Here is a 16,228-nt window from a genome sequence, read left to right on the forward strand (position 1 = left end):
CTCCATACCCCTAATAATTTCTGTTGCCCTTTTCTGTACCTTTTCTAACTCCAACACATCTTTTTTGAGATGAGGCAATCAGTTGTGCACACAATATTCAAGATGGGGGTGTATCATAGATTTTATATTGAAGTAATATATTTTCTGTCTTATTCTCTCTCTGTTTACTAATGGTTTCCAGCATTGCATTTGCTTTTTTGACCCACTGCACAGTGTTTAGATGTTTTCAAAGAACTATCCACAATGACTCCAAGATCTTTCTTGAGTGGTAAAAGCTAATTTAGATCCCATCATTTTCTATAGCAAGAGAGTTGGGACTGTTTTCCAATTAGGGATGTGAATGGTTAACCAGATAACTGGTGGGGGCTGGAGCAACTCCCCACTTGCTGGGGGCAACTTGCTGCTCCAGCCCAGCCAGAGCAAACCCTATCCACGGTGGACCTGGCCTGGGTGCGCTGTTGGCAGGAGTGCTCCAGCCCACTTGCCTCCCTTTAATCAGTTAACCACTTAAACGTAACATTTAGCCGGTTAACCAATTAAATAGGATTTTACGTCTCTATTTCCAGTGTGCATTACTTTGCACATAACTGGGATATGCTCTTCTGTTAAATTCCACAGGATGTTAAAAATAAAGTACTGCAGGCAAATGTTCTTTCTTTTAAGTTCTATCAGGTATTTCTGTAAGGATTACTTACTAAAAATATACTCAATTAGGTTGAATGTTTAAAAAACCCACTACATTGACAGTGACATTAAAACACGTAAAAAAGTACAGTCAAGATAAAATTAGAGTTAAATGCTGGCTTTTAGCGATTTGTACACATACACTCACACGACTGCAATCAGAAAGGGAATTGGGTTGTAGACAACTCACACACCAAGCTGCTGTGGGTTTAGCACTTGAACAGGGAACATATTGGGGCACTACAAAGCCTTACCTATGACTTCACATGTTAATGTAACACTGTGTTTTTCTTTCACTTTCATATCTTCCAGTTTATTCTCTCCCACAATCCCTGGGGGCACTGTTAGAGAGGCAAAAGGGTATAATATTGCTAATTATTAAATGCATCAAATTTAAATAGAACACACTGCAGACTTATACTGGTATAACTACATCCTCCGGAATGTGAAAAATCTACTCCTCTGAGCCACAAAGTTATACCAACCTAACCCAAAGTGCTATATTGATGGGAGAGCTTCTCCTGCTGACTTGGCTACTGCCTCTTAGGAAGGCTGAGAGCATCTTCATTAAAGCACTATAGAAGCAGCGCTGCAACAGTGCATCTGCAGCAATGCAGCATTTGATGTGTAGTCCTGCCCGAAGACACTGTCTCTGTGTTTGAACATATAGCTTCTTTCATATAAAAATAACAAATGGCTTCGTCAGACCTACTAGGAACAAGCCCACAATGATGATAGCATGGGATTTACAATACCCCAGCAGGATTTACAGGAAACAAAATGTTCCACTCTGCAAACAACCAGCCCTTCTGGCCAGCAGCCCCACCTGCTGGTTCCTTTTGTGATGGCTAGCCCTTGTGAGGTGCTGGTGAGGACCATGCTTTGCACTAGGGAATTTTTTCAAAGTGAAGTAGATCAAAGTGCACTCGGGAACTTTCAGTGGTAGGAGGGTCTACTATATGGACAGCACATGGCACACTAGTGCACTGTAGATACCCAGCTTGCCATGAGCTAACTGTTCGGCTAGATAAACTCTAGGAGAACGTATTCCTTTTACAAGTTTATAAGCCTTACTATATATGCTGGTGAAAGATACAACATTTTTTGCCTATCATCAAATTCATATACTTACCTAGAACGGAAAGGCCAAAATGTTTCCTCGCTTCTCCTGCAGCATTGGTTACTATACAGGTATACTGACCCGCATCTTCCACTTTAGTCTGAGTGAAACGCAGCATCCTGCCCCCTGAAGAGAAGAATAAATAATCATGAAAATACCCTTCCAAAAAATAAAGGATGACAAAAATCCTGCACTGAATGCATTTCTGTGATTTTACAATCAAACTTAAAAATAAGTTACCGGTATGTCCTGCTGCGATGAAAAAGATTCTCACAAACAGCAGAAACTGACTGCCTATTCTGCTTTCTTTGCAATGACTAGCAAAACTCCCAGGCTACGTCTACATTGGTCCCTATTACGGAATAGGCATGCAAATGTAGCACTTTGGAAGAGGCAAATCCGCGGGGGATTTAAATATCCCCCACGGCATTTGCATTTTCATGGCCACCGCTTTTTTCCGGCTTGGGGAAAAGCCGGAAAAGAGCGTCCAGACTGGCGCGATCCTCCGGAATAAAGCCCTATTCCGAAGGATCTCTTATTCCTACTTGAAAGAAGGAATAAGAGATCCTCCGGAATAGGGCTTTATTCCGGAGGATTGCACCAGTCTGGACGCTCTTTTCCGGCTTTTCCCCAAGCCGGAAAAAAAGCGGCGGCCATGTTTATTTAAATCCCGCGGCGGATATTTAAATCCCCCGCGCATTTCCCTATTCCAAAGTTCTAAATTAGCATGGCTATTCCGAAGAAGGGGCCAGTGTAGACGTAGCCTTTGTGTTTAACATAGTATTCTATTTAAAAATGAAGCCTGGCCAACAAACCCCCAATTGGGGCCAAGCCCCCATCTGGCCACAACCACTCTTGCACTCCTCCTTCCCCAGACCCTAGATCTGAGCCTATCAAACACCGGAACCTCCTGCCCTCAGCCCCTCACATACCCAACCCAAATTCCTGCACCCTCACATCCACAAGCCTGTGGCTTGCTTAGTATCCCAACACCGCCCAGCCTGAAGCCCCCTCCCCGAGCCAGTGTTCCCTTCTCCACCTCCTCCTGCATCCAGATTTCCTCCCAGAGCTTGCACCTCTCACCCCTTCCCACACCCAAATCCCTCATTCCCACCCCAGAGCCTACACATCCTGTCTCAACACAGCAAGGGTCCAGCTAGACTGCAGGAGTTTTTCAGGATTCTGGAGCTATCCCAGAAAAACTCTTCTGCATCCAGGGTTGCATTTGTTCTTCTGCTTTTTTAGTGGAAGAACAAACAGGCTCTTTTGGTCATCCCTATATTCCTCTTTCCACAAGGAATAAGGTGGCTTCCAAAAGAAGGGTTTTTTTTCTGACATTTGGTCCAGTGTAGACAGGCCAAATGTTGGAAAAACCTCTTCCTACAGAAGAATAAAAAAAAATAAGCAGCAGTATAAGGATTGGGGATAGCAAGTGATGGAGAGGAGGAGAATAGAGAGGGTGGGGTTTCAAGGAAGGGGTGGGGCGGTAGATCTTGGCTTGGTCTGTCATTTAAAAAGTGATCTTGGGTGTAAAAAGGTTGGAGACCACTGCTGTATAGCTTACTATTTGAATGTTGTCTATATGGTGTGAGCTAAAACCAATTCAATCTATGCAAGGAGTCTAATCAACTTCAAAGTGTTTTTGATGGGGTCCCTAAATCCCTTTGTTAGCTTCAGAGCTGCTAAGTCAATTAAGTATTTTTAAATATGAAGTCACCAAACAGCGATAACATGCGGAGTAGCCCTGCAGCTGACAGTCATGCAGGAGGCTGCTCCATGGGCAGCGAGTGAAGACCCAGATGGGGAAGGCGAGCATCAGCCCTGCCTCTGATGCCAGAGGCCGCACCCCTTCTTCTTGAGACCCCGCCCTTTCAGCTCCCTCCCCTCGTTGAGTCACGCCTAAAGCCCAACCCTTCCTGGCTAGCTGGAGGGCTGGAGATGCCATACCACAGCCCCAGCCCCCCCGGGTGTCCGGGGAAGATAGGCAGTTTTGGGAAGTCAGTGCTTTCTCTCGCCTAGCATGGTTGGGATGTATAAAAACAGTTACTTTATAACCAATACAAATTCTATTGGTTACATGGTTGCATGGGAACCTACAGTTAGAGAAGGAAGGTGCTGAAGGGGTACCCCCATGCCTGGGGGCCTGGATGCCAGCCCTGCACCTGCGAGCATCATGGTGCATGCAGGGTCCCAGCTGCCAGCCTTGTGCCTTGGGCTCCGTGCCTGGCTGCTGGCTGCGTGTCACGATGGACCCTGGCTGGTAGCCTGGCAGGCGGGACCCTACGCAGAATTTAACTGCTAACAGAAAACAATAAGCATTAGCTTATTGGGTTCACCACTTACCCTCTTACATCCCTAACGCACAGGCCCTTACCTTGCACAGGCTGCCAGACCCCAGTGTGGGGCCCCACTGTGCATGTGTATTGGGCTGTAAGCCAAGCATGGCAGCACATTCCCAGATCTGTACAAATTAGCAAAGCTCTAAATGAAATTTGGTAAGAAAATTTACTTGGTTTAGATTTGGTTCAACTTGGTACTTACTAAATGCTGCTGCCAATTCCTATTTAAATATGCAAACATTCAGCAAGAGTTTCTATTTCTATTTTGTACTGTAAGTTTCTCACACTCAGCACACTGGCACTGTAGACACCGATTATATGGTTTTAATAGCTCCTTCAGTTGTACCTGAGAGAATTCTCACAGAGCTGTTCAAGGAGATAGGCCGTCCGTTCTTGAGCCATATTATTGATGGCAAGGGAATTCCAGACACTTCGCAAATCAGAGTGACAGGGTTTTTCTCCACTGTGCTGATGTTTTCAGGCATTTCCAGGTCACCTACAATACTTGGAGGGACTACAAAGCAAAACAAAGGAAAATTATACCTGAGAACACTGAATAAAAAAAACTTACTTGTGGATAAAACACACCATATCCTTTAAATTGACAAATTAATTCACCATGGTTAAAACCATTCTGACTAGCACAGGACTTGATTTTTCTATCCCAGCTACATGGTAGCAAATTATCATTATTTTAACATTTCTAGTCTTCATATTATTCAGACATCATGTCATAAAGGCAGAAGATATAAATATCTTGAGCTGATTCTATCAATCCCATTAGATTCTTTCATGGGTTCAGAATCAGTTAGTACCTAACACAGGTTGAACCTCTCTTGTCTGCAACTCCTTGGTCTGGCAACATCCTTGATCCGGTAGGACCATGGACATAAGAATCGTAGAATCATAGAGCTGAAAGGGACCTCAGAAGGTCATCAAGTCCAGCCCCCTCCCCAAGGCAGGACCAATCCCATCTAAATCAACCCAACCAGGGCTTTGTCAAGCCAAGACTTAAAAACCTCTAGGGATGGAGATTCCACCACCTCCCTAGGTAACCCATTCCAGTGCTACACCACCTTCCTAATGAAATCATTTTTCCTAATATCCAACCTGGACCTCCCCCACTGTAACTTGAGACCATAGCTCCTTGTTCTGCCATTTGTCACTACTGAGAACGGCCTTTTTCCATTCTCTTTGGAACCTCCCTTCAGGAAGTTGAAGGCTGCTATCAAATCCCCCCTCACTCTTCTCTTCTGCAGACTAAACAAACCCAAATCCTTCAGTCTTTCCTCATAGGTCATGCGCTCCAGCCCTGTAATCATTTTGGTCACCCTCCGCTAGACCCTCTCCAATGTGTCCACATCCTTTCTTTAGTGGGGGGCCCAGAACTGGACACAATACTCCAGGTGTGGCCTCACCAAAGCTGAATAAAGGGGAATAATCACTTCTCTGGATCTGCTGGCAATGCTCCTCCTAATGCACCCTAATATGCCATTAGCCTTCTTGGCTACAAGGGCACACTGTTGACTCATATCCAGCTTCTCATCCACTATAATCCCCAGGTCCTTTTCTGCCAAACTGCTACTTAGCCATTCAGTCCCCAGCCTGTAACAATGCTTGGGATTCTTCCGTCCCAAGTGCAGGACTCTACAAATGTCCTTGTTGATCCTCATTGGATTTCTTTTGCCCAATCCTCTAATCTGTGCAGGTCACTCTGTGGCTAGGAGCGGAGCCGGTTTGGTCGATGGCAGCCTTCGGGGGCAGTGACCTATGGGTAGAGAGCCCTGGGAGCAGCTGCCACACCAGCGCATGGGACCAGGAAACCACGGGAACAGCTGCTGCCGTACGTGGGACTGGGGAACCCTGGGAGTGGCAGTTGTTTTGGCCACACACGCAGGTCTGGGGAATCTCGGAAGTAGCTGCCGCTGCTGCTGCCGCTGCCATGCACAGGGCCAGAGCCAGGGAACTTTGGGAGCAGCTGCTGCCCTGTGCAGGGGTGGAGTTAGGAAGCAGAGCCCTGTGAGTGGGTTGGGGGCAACAGACTGAGGCAGGTGAGCTGGAGGAGGTCAGGAGGGGAAGCCCGAGAGCCTGGACACCTGACCTCCTCTGGTCCAGCAAATTCCCTTGTTCAGAACCACTCCAGGCCCAAGGGTGCTGGACAAGGAAGATTCAACCTGTGCTGCATTTTGCTTGCTATGTCCATTTACAGTCAGGAAACTGCTAAGTAAAATTGTGTCAGGCTGCCCGAATATTGTGCTTTTTCTATTAGAAAAAGCAATATGGTAATTTAGACTTCCCCTTTCTGGGATTAAAATAACAGTAAATCTCTTGCTGGTTTTCTCTTGCTAGGAAGAGGATTACTTCCATTTTTCATGCAGCTCCATTGGACAATCTGAGTCTGTGAGTAGATTAAGTTTGCATTTTTCCCTTCAATACATGGGAAAATGAAAAGGAAAGAAAATGTGCTATCACAGAGGCTCCCATCTAGAAAGAGTCCCAGTGTAATTTTTACTTCTTAAAGTAATTACAGAAATATAACGTATTTTCTTCATTTTCAACTTAATTGTATTTTTCCTTTTTTTCCCCTCTCCCCTTCTCCTCTAGTTGCTGTTTCCGTTTCTCAATGTATGGGAAGACTTGGAGATGGGCTTCATGGCTCAGGGAGACCTCAAGATATTCATAAATCTTTGCGAATCAGTAGGATCTCTGGCAGAATACTTGTCAAACTGACCACAATAGTTATGATAATCAGTCATCCTCACCCATTGCCCTTTTCCTTAACTTCACCCTCCTAACAGTCAAATAACTTGTGTCTGATGCCACAAGAAGAATAGCCAGAGTGGAAATGAAGTCCCATTCTAAATCAGACGGGACAGAACATGCGATTTTTGAAATCACACACAATCGCTATTCATTTAAACACTCACGCTGTAATCCATGCTACTGAAGGTAGAGAACTGAAATGCACTCCTCTTGGGACTATAAGTTAAACCATTCTGATATTGCAGCTAGTGTCTGTTCATTAATTCTTGCTTCTTGCTGGGTGCACATGCATACTTGTGCTAGGATACCAGCTGATTTCTGTGAAATTTAAGGTTTGGTTTTAACCTGGAAAGTCCTATCTGGTTTGAATCCTAACTACTGGAGAAAAACTCTCTATTCTCATGTAATACCATAGCAGCTTAGTCTTCAGTGCATCCCAGCTAACATCCACCTAGTTTCATCAGGTGAGAGTTAGCAGCAGGGCTTTCTTGGTTTCACCACTCATTTCCCATCTTAGAGCATCTGAGCCCAGACTGGATGACCGCCCAGACAGGATAAGGCCCAACTATTTTCCCACTTATTTCTTTAGCAGGCTATGTAATGAGGCTGGGATGGAGGTGGGGGCTAGTTTGATTTTAGGAGGCCTATGTTTAGGGGTTGGAAGATGTGTATTTATTTTGTTTCTTAAAATGATACTTGTGCTTTAATCAATGTAATGTGCCTAGCGCATGTGGTACGCACATGTGGAACTCCTAAATTAATATAATACGATAAATATCTCCTTACTGCCTCCCCCAGTAAACATGAAAACATATCTGTCTCTTCCTTGCCTGCCCTGTTCCTCTCCCCTACTCACCATGAATGTTTAAATTATATTTCCTGTCAGCCAGTCCTGCCACATTCCCAGCAACACACACGTAGCGGCCAGTGTCAGACACCTGGGCATTTTTCAGCTGAAGAAGACGTCCATCGTTCAATATCTCTACTCCCCTCCCGTTGACAAGGAGATGACCATCTTTCATCCAAGTTATTGCTGGCGGTGGGTTGCCCTGTACTTTGCATTCCAGTGAAATATTGTTCCCTATGGTAACAACCACTTCTGAGGGGTGGTTCCCACTGTTCAATATAGTGGGGCGAACTATTAAAGGAAAGAAAACACAAAACTTTAGCAGGAGAGGCTGAGTTTCAGGATCTGCAGTGATTCATACATATAAAAATGAGTGAAGTAATTGAAAGGGAGACCACCAAGGAACATCTCAGTGATGCTGAAAGTGGCAATGGCAATTCAGTAGGTTGCACTCTCTCTTCTGAGGCAGTACTCAAATAATGCTTGGAATCAAGAGACATTGTGCTAAAAATATCTTTACCACTTATGATCAATGGCCTTTTTCACAAGAAGGTATTAATTCTAGTATTTTAGCTAACTTACAGTAAAAGTATTAAATGCATTTTAATGACTTAAAATTAACTCTGCATTTTCAACTGGCTGCTTCATTCTTATTCAGTCTCAGTTGCAAGTAGTTGTAATGAACTGCTGTAAGTAGTTTTCACCTTACAGGGAGTTACATTTCAGTGGTAGTTTAAACAATTCCTGTCTGTGTGTAAGGATCTCAAACCTCTTTATAAGCATAAAATCATAGGACTGGAAGAGACCTCAAGAGGTTATGTAGTCCAATTCCCTGCATTCATAGCAGGACTAAGCATTATATGAAGCATCCCTGATATGTATTTATCTAACCTGATCTTAAAAATCAACAATGATGGAGATTCCACAACTTCCCTAGGTAATTTACTCCAGCTTAACCTCCCTGACAGTTAGAAAACTTTTCCTAATGTCCAACCTAAAGCTCCCTTGCTGCAAGTTAAGCCCATTGATTCTTGTCCTATTCTCAATATTAAGGAGATCATTTTACCTCTCTCCTCCTTGTAACAGTCTTTTATGTACTTGATAATTATTATATCCCCTCTTAGGATTCTCTTCTCTAGACTAAACAAACCCAATTGTTTCAATATGCCATCATAGGTAATGTGATTTAATCACAGGTAAATATAGTAAAAGTCATGGACAGGTCACAGGCAACACACAGAAAATCATGGTCTGGCCATGATTTATACCATAAATACCCTGATTGAATCTTGGGGAAGAGAGACATGGCAGGGGTACCTGCAGAAGCAGATGCCAGAGCAGGGGGAGCTACAGGGATCCCACTGCTGTTCCGGCTGCTGCCAGGGAGCAAGGGGAAGCCCTGGGCTCTGCTACTGCTGCAGCCACAATCAGCAGGGAGCCTTGGGGGGCCACTGCTGCTCTGGCTGACCCTGGGACTACTGTGCAGGAGGTCACTAAAATCAGCCAAATCAGCCGCTGATTAGCTGCAGGGCCCTGTAGTAGTGGCCTGTGCTGCTGACCCCAGGACATTCCAGCAGCAGCTGGTGCTAGGGTGCTGCTCAAGAGGCTGACTGTGGAGCTACTTCAGCAGCAGCCAGTGCGGCTGTCCCAGGGATGCCTGAGGAGTGGAGCCCATGTGTCAATCACACTGGCTGCTGCAGAAGTCACAGATGTTGCAAGAAATCATGGAAGCTGAGCCTTCTGTGACCTCCACGACAGACAGGGAGTCCTACTCATAGGCCATTTTCTAGACCTTTAATACATTTTGTTGTTCTTTTCTGGACTTTTTGCATTTTGTCCCTCTCTTTCCTGAAGTGTAGCACCTAGAACTGGACACAATACTCCAGCTGAGGCCTAATAAGCATGGAGTAGAGCTGAAGAATTACTTCTTGCGTCTTGCTTACAACACTCCTACTAGTAGAATGTAGAATGCAGTTTGTTTTTTTGCAACAGTGTCACACTGCAGGTTTATATTGAACTAGTGATCCATATGACCCTCTGATCCCGTTCTGCAGTACTCATTCCTACAGAGTCATTTCCCATTTTGTACGTGTGCAACTGACTGTTCCTTCCTAAGTGGAGTACTTTGCATTTGTCCTTATGAATTTCATCCTCTTTATTTCACACTATTTCTCCAGTTTATGCAGATCATTTTGAATTTTAATCCTATCCTCCAACACATGTGCAACCCCTCACAGCTTTGGTATCATCTGTAATCTTTATAAAGATCCTCTCTATGCCATTTTCAAAATCATGATGAATACTGAACAGTTGGACCCAGAACTGATCCTTGTGGGACCTTCTATGATATGCCCTTTGCAGTGGCATAATTTGCTCTTGTACCTTTAATCATGTGTCTTTGAAAAACTCCCAACTATCTTGAACTGTTTTTTTGTTTTTTAATATTTGCTTTCCATGGGATCCTACCCACCAACTTCCCCGAGTTGCCTAAAAAGCCTCCCTTCTTAAAATTCCATTATCTTTATTGGGCTGTTTTCCCTCCTAACATTCCTTAGAATCAGGAACGCTATCATTTCAAGATCACTTTCACCAGAGATACCTTCCACTTTAAAATTCTCGACCAGTTCCTCCCTATTTGTAAAAAACATATATCTGTTGAAATGTTACAGGATTTTTCAGGCTGAAAGATACTCTATGTCCAAAGGAAAAACATTTGGTTATTCTTGTCATTTTTTCTTAGCTACCTTTTTTTTCCAGACGTTTCAGTATTGTGTCCTTTGCTATTTACAATATGTACTTGTCGTATAACACATGCAGTCTAAAAATCTAGAATAAGTGTGTATCAGAGCATTTCTTTATAATATCACATGCAAACTATTCTCTTAAATAAACAGAGCCAGTATGCAATGTTATCCGACGGAAAGTAATTTTCAGACTGAATTCAAGTGAAAGTCACGTTTGCACCTCTGTTAGATATCAGAACAGACTCAACCAGTTCCAGGAATTTCCCATCTGCCGACTGGACTCACTCTTAGGATGCCCTGCATATTATTTCAGCTGAGACCTGAATCGATATCTTTATGCTATGTAACCAGCAGGTTTATCAGATGACTCCAAAAATGAATCCTGACTCTGGCTGAGCAAGTAGGATCCTGTGCTAAAGTTGTTTCATCTGGAAGTCACTCTCTGAAAAACCTTACAGTCTTAATACATCTTTACTAATTAAGGTTTCATAATGTACTTGTTTTTCAAGATTAATGACCATGTAGAGAATACTACCTGATGACCTACCATAAACTTGCAAATTGTATTCTTTCTTTGTGTTCCCAGCTGTGTTTGAAGCCAGACACATATAAGATGCAGCATCAGATTTTTCTGCAATTGCAATCTGCAATTGTCTGCCTCCAGACAGTACCCTGACTCTTCCGGTAGGGTCAGTGGGCAGTGGAGAACCTGCAAGAGATATTCTTTCAGAGAGAAACACAGCAAATGGTAACGAAGTTGTTCAGTAAATTGTACTGGCTCTTTTTAGAAATACCTGAGCTGCAGAGTGGCCACTCATAAAAATCCATAGACCCAAATTTTCAAACTTGGATGCCTACCCGGGGATGCTTTTCTCCCATTTGTGCATTTGAAAACTGGTACACTTGTAAATGGAGGAGAATTGTAAAGGTGCTGAGAAATGCAAGCTGTGAGTGCTCAGAGCTTTTGAAAACGAAGCTGTCACTTTCAAATGTTTTTCTCAGTGTTGAAATAATTTAATTACAATACTGAAATGGTTCAATCTTGTCTGATATCCTGTCTCCAATAGGTCAATGCTTAAGGACAGGGAGGAAAAATAAAAAAATGTACCTAGCTGTGCAATACTACATCATGCTGGTGGTCAGTTTATACCCCGAAGCACAAGGATTTCAATATCCCTCTAAATATTGATCTCCGTAAAGTAAAGTTCAGTAAATCACAAATGGCAAGGATTCTGACTTCATGCTATTGTCATCACTTGGTGCTGAGGCTAGGAATGTAAAAGGAGCCTAAGGAAATCCCGCTGAAATTAGCATGAAATTTCAGTGGCATTTAAGTGTTTTAATTTCCTTAGGCTCCTATGAAAATTCCTCCCAAAGTGCTTGAGGGGGGAAAGAAAGCCCCAAGAAAATTAAGGGCTTTTTTGTAACTACTGACAATGTATGGTAACTTACTGTTCTTTTTCCAGGTAAGGCTGGGAGGTGGAATACCACTGGATTCACACACCAAACTGATAAGGCTTCCTTCAATTACTGTCAGCTGGGAGAGTTCCTCTGAACCATAAATACTTGGTGGCACTGAAAACAAATACCAAAATATCCACTCAGTTTAAAGTACAATGAGACCTGCTAATACTGGGCCAACATGAGACCTGGGAAAAGCACATGGAACATTCTCATGCATTAAGCAGAACACAGGGAATACAGATAACTCCCTGTGGGTGACTGTCTCCCTCCGCTAGGGGAGAAAGAGCAGTTCCTGCCCTTTGCTGAACACATGTGCTGCAACTCTGATCGGCTCTTATGCAAGTTGCACAATAAGAGAAAGCTCCTACGTTGTTACATGTACTACAGATCTATGCCAGGCAGAACCCGACCCTCAATGTTTGTTCAACTCATCAATTTATATACCTTTGGATATTGTAAGTCTGAAAATTTTAAAATTCAACCACAGCCACAATCTTGATTACTCCCAGTGGCAACAAAACCCTACATTGCCTCCATGTTTCCCAAGGCTGGAAGAGACCTCAGGAGGTCATCTAGTCCAGCCCCCTGCCCAAAGCAGGACCAATCCCAAATAAATCATCCCAGCCAGGGCTTTGTCAAGCCAAGACTTAAAAACCTCTAGGGATGGAGATTCCACCACCTTTCTAGGTAACCCATTCCAGTGCCTCACCACCCTCCTAGTGAAATAGATGTTCCTAATATCCAACCTAGACCTCTCCCACTGTAACTTGAGACCATTGCTCCTTGTTCTGTCATCTGTGATCACTGAGAACAGTCTCTTTCCTTCTTCTTTGAAACCTCTCCCCTTCAGGTAGTTGAAGGCTGCTATCAAATCTCCCCTGACTCTTCTATAGACTAAATAAGCCCAGATCGCTCAGCCTCTCCTCATTAATCTTGTGCTCCAGCTCCCCCAATCATTTTTGTTGCCCTCCTCTGGACTTTCTCCAATTTATCGACATTCTTCCTGTAATGGGGGACTCAGAACTAGATGCAGCACTCCAATGTGGCCTCACCAGTGCTGAATAAAGAGGAATAATCACTTCTCTAGATCTGCTGGCAATGCTCCTACTAATGCACTCCAATATGCCATTAGCCTTCTTGGCTACAGGAGCACATTACTGACTCATATCCAGCTTCTCCATTCCCAGTAATCTCCAGGTCCTTTTCTGCTGAACTGCTGCTTAGCCAATCAGTCCCAAGCCTGTAGCAGTGCCTGGGATTCATCCGTCCCAAGTACATGATTCTGCACTTGTCCTTGTTGAACATCATCAGATTTCTTTTGGCCCAATCCTCCAATTTATCTAGATCACTCTGGACCCTATTCCTACCCTCCAGTGTATCTACGATGCCTCTTAGCTTAGTGGCATCTGTTAACTTGCTGAGGGTGCAATCCATTCTCTTTTCCAATGTCATTAATAAAGATGTTGAACAAAACAACCCTTGGGGCACTCCACTTGATACTGACTGCCAACCAGACATTGAGACATCTTCACAAAAAAAACATTTCTTTTTTGCTGGGTCTAATACTAACTGTCCCCTCTGTTCTGTTATTATGCAACAGGAAAGGAAGCACAGAAAAGAAGGGTCAACCCATTTTCTCTCTGATCTCTAACACTTTTGAATACTTTGGGTCAGCCCCAAAAGAAAGGCTAAAGACTTGCTTTGAGCTAGGGAAGCAACTTTTGTTAACATACAATAGGACAGCCTTGAAAATGGACAGGAGAAACACTGGATACTTCAGATTGAAGTGTGAGAAGGGAATCTCATTAGGGAATGACTTATCCAACATATTTATATCACGTGAAAATACTAAAGCGTTTCTGTCCAACACTACAGTCCTCTGATTCACTTAATTTTTTATTAAACAGAAACAGATGCCTGAGTTTCAACATTGGCAACTGTAAAGCTTTATATGGTATTTTGCTGGTTTCAAGCTTTGGTTTCATTCATTCTGCTGCAAGCCATTACATGTATGCCAGTCTCCAAAGAGCCAAATGCTATCTTTAGCACATACACTCTATGCTGACAGTTTCTGCAACTGGAGTAAGCTCTGAGGAACTCACTAGTACTCAGAACATAGTCAGATGGACACGTTTCCTGTATTTACTCTTCAAAAATATGGCAAGCACCATTTCTGCTTCTAGTGTGTAAACAAAAGACTTCATTCTAACCGGTTAACCACAGATGGCTTTTACAGGCAACTTCTTGGTTTCCCATTAAGTGTTCCTAGTCAGTGCTGCAAACTAACATAAAATGATCTCTTTCTTCAAAATGCTGTTAAAATGCTCTGTGTCCAAAAAGGAAAAATCCACTTCCATCTGCTGAAACCACAGAAGAATCTTCTGTAACAGTGAAAGTATGCTGTGAAACTGAGGTTGGATGTAAAGGGGGAGCAATAAGGCAGGGAGTGGATGTGTACAGGGCTGTGTGGGGCCCAATTCGAACCATTTTGGCGGGGCCCCACCACCCAGGATTTTTTGTTGAGCAAAAAGAAAAAACCACAACCACCCACACAACAAACCACAACCACACACATCAGAAGTAGATCTGATCAAAGTGTATATCAATATAGCTGAACATTTTCAGAAAAATTCCAGCCTTTATTATGCAAAATTTTACACAAAATTAAATCAGCTGCCTTAAGTGTAGGTCAAATATTTTCAATTGCAAACTATCCAATCTTTTCAATGAAGTTTAAAATTTGATTTTTAAAAGGATACCAGAGAGTGTTGCAGTTTTCTGTTACATTGATTTACTTTTTAAATAGCAAAAATGGAGTCTTTGTTAAGAAAGTGTCAGTTCTGTGGTCAAATTCCAGTCCTTAGTGACTTCAGCACCACTGATTTCACTAGGTAATGTGGTACCTCACCACCAGTGCCTCCTTTGCACTGCCCTTCAACACACATTGCCTGCATGTTGAGTCAAAGGTCCATCTACACAAGATTTTATCAATGATTTTTGCTCAAGCGATCACTGAGACAAGACAAGACTCTCAATTGATTCTAGTCAGCTCTGCCTTTAAACACTGGATATAAAGTTTCACATATAATTGAGGACTCCCAAATAGACTCTACACCACCAGAAATAAAACCTGTTTCCATCTTCTGTGACTTTCAGTTAGATGTGACTCACTATCCTCTGCTTAGTGTTCAAGTTATGGTAGACCCTAAGCCAGGTTATATTAAGTTCAGGTCTTTTACCTTTTAATCATACAATATGGATTACAACATTTCATTCTCCCAACCGCAAGTCTTAAGTGAATTTCAACCCAAAAGAGCCAAAATTGATCACCTTGACACAGCAAGTGTGTCTACTGATCTCTGTGGCAAATAAGGTCTGCTTGTGAAGCCTTTTCCTACAGTTGATTAACAGATGGCAGTAAATAGCTCATTCAGACCACTGGCTGATAATAGTTAATCACCTTGACCAGTCATTAACCATAGTCATGGACTCACCCTACTCTCCATTGTCTCTATGATTCTCTGATGACCTGTGACAAAAAAGGAGGGTGGAAAGAGAAACTGAAGAGAGAGACCTCTCTAAATTCACCAATCAAAGAGCAGTATTGCCAACCCAAAAATCACAATGAACGCCTACACAAAGTTATGAGACTGGTCTACAAATCATAAGATTTTTTAAAAATAAAACATGTTGGATTTTTATTGGCCTTTTGTTTCTTGAATATTTAGGGTTCATGTTTTAAAGCTTTCCTCCTTAGCTGTAAGGCCCAGAAGTATAGAGAACTTTTTTTAAATGAATGCTGAGATTCCTACATAATCAATTAACTCCAGGCCTTTAGAAAAACACCAAATGTTTTGAGACTCATGGTAAAACAATGGAGGAATTCTTGTGAGCCCATGCTTTGCCCACAGTATAAATAAATAAAAAAACCAATATCTTCTCCACTAAACATCCTAACGAGATACTGCAAATGGTAAACTGAATTCAACAGCTCCTGATATGAACAGGTGTCAACCTAGTTTTTCATATCTGAGATGGGTTCATACATGACAATATGAAATCTTTCCACTATCGAGTCAGTATATTCACAAAGCAGCTATAATTTTGATCCATGAATTTATTGGATAATGAAAGAGAAAGGAGGGGGATTAGTGTAGATAAATGTTCAAATTTAAAAAAAAAAAAGGCACGAAGGAATTAGAACTGGGCTCCTACATCTCACGTTCAGAACTGACTGGGACACTTGTGACCAGATTTTCAAAGGTGT

The 16,228-nt window shown here is 42.8% G+C and overlaps 1 protein-coding gene across 3 annotated transcripts in view; it reads right to left on the reverse strand.

Moving 5' to 3' along the window:
* The window catches only part of HMCN1 (hemicentin 1), a 360,405-nt gene that overhangs the window by 115,524 nt on the left and 228,653 nt on the right, over positions 1 to 16,228 (reverse strand). For all 3 annotated transcript variants that reach the window (XR_012906027.1, XM_075936754.1, XM_075936755.1), the window contains exons 43-48: positions 11,950 to 12,072; positions 11,045 to 11,206; positions 7,763 to 8,044; positions 4,490 to 4,657; positions 1,817 to 1,930; positions 939 to 1,025 (exon numbers count right to left, since the gene is read on the reverse strand). Coding sequence is in view for 2 of the 3 variants with exons in the window: in XM_075936754.1 (XP_075792869.1) it covers positions 939 to 1,025; positions 1,817 to 1,930; positions 4,490 to 4,657; positions 7,763 to 8,044; positions 11,045 to 11,206; positions 11,950 to 12,072 (936 nt within the window). In the remaining variant the exon portion in view is untranslated. The remainder of the gene's footprint in view (positions 1 to 938; positions 1,026 to 1,816; positions 1,931 to 4,489; positions 4,658 to 7,762; positions 8,045 to 11,044; positions 11,207 to 11,949; positions 12,073 to 16,228) is intronic.

Source organism: Pelodiscus sinensis, chromosome 9 (genome assembly GCF_049634645.1).
Source record: "Pelodiscus sinensis isolate JC-2024 chromosome 9, ASM4963464v1, whole genome shotgun sequence".
NCBI classification, from domain to species: Eukaryota; Metazoa; Chordata; order Testudines; family Trionychidae; genus Pelodiscus; species Pelodiscus sinensis.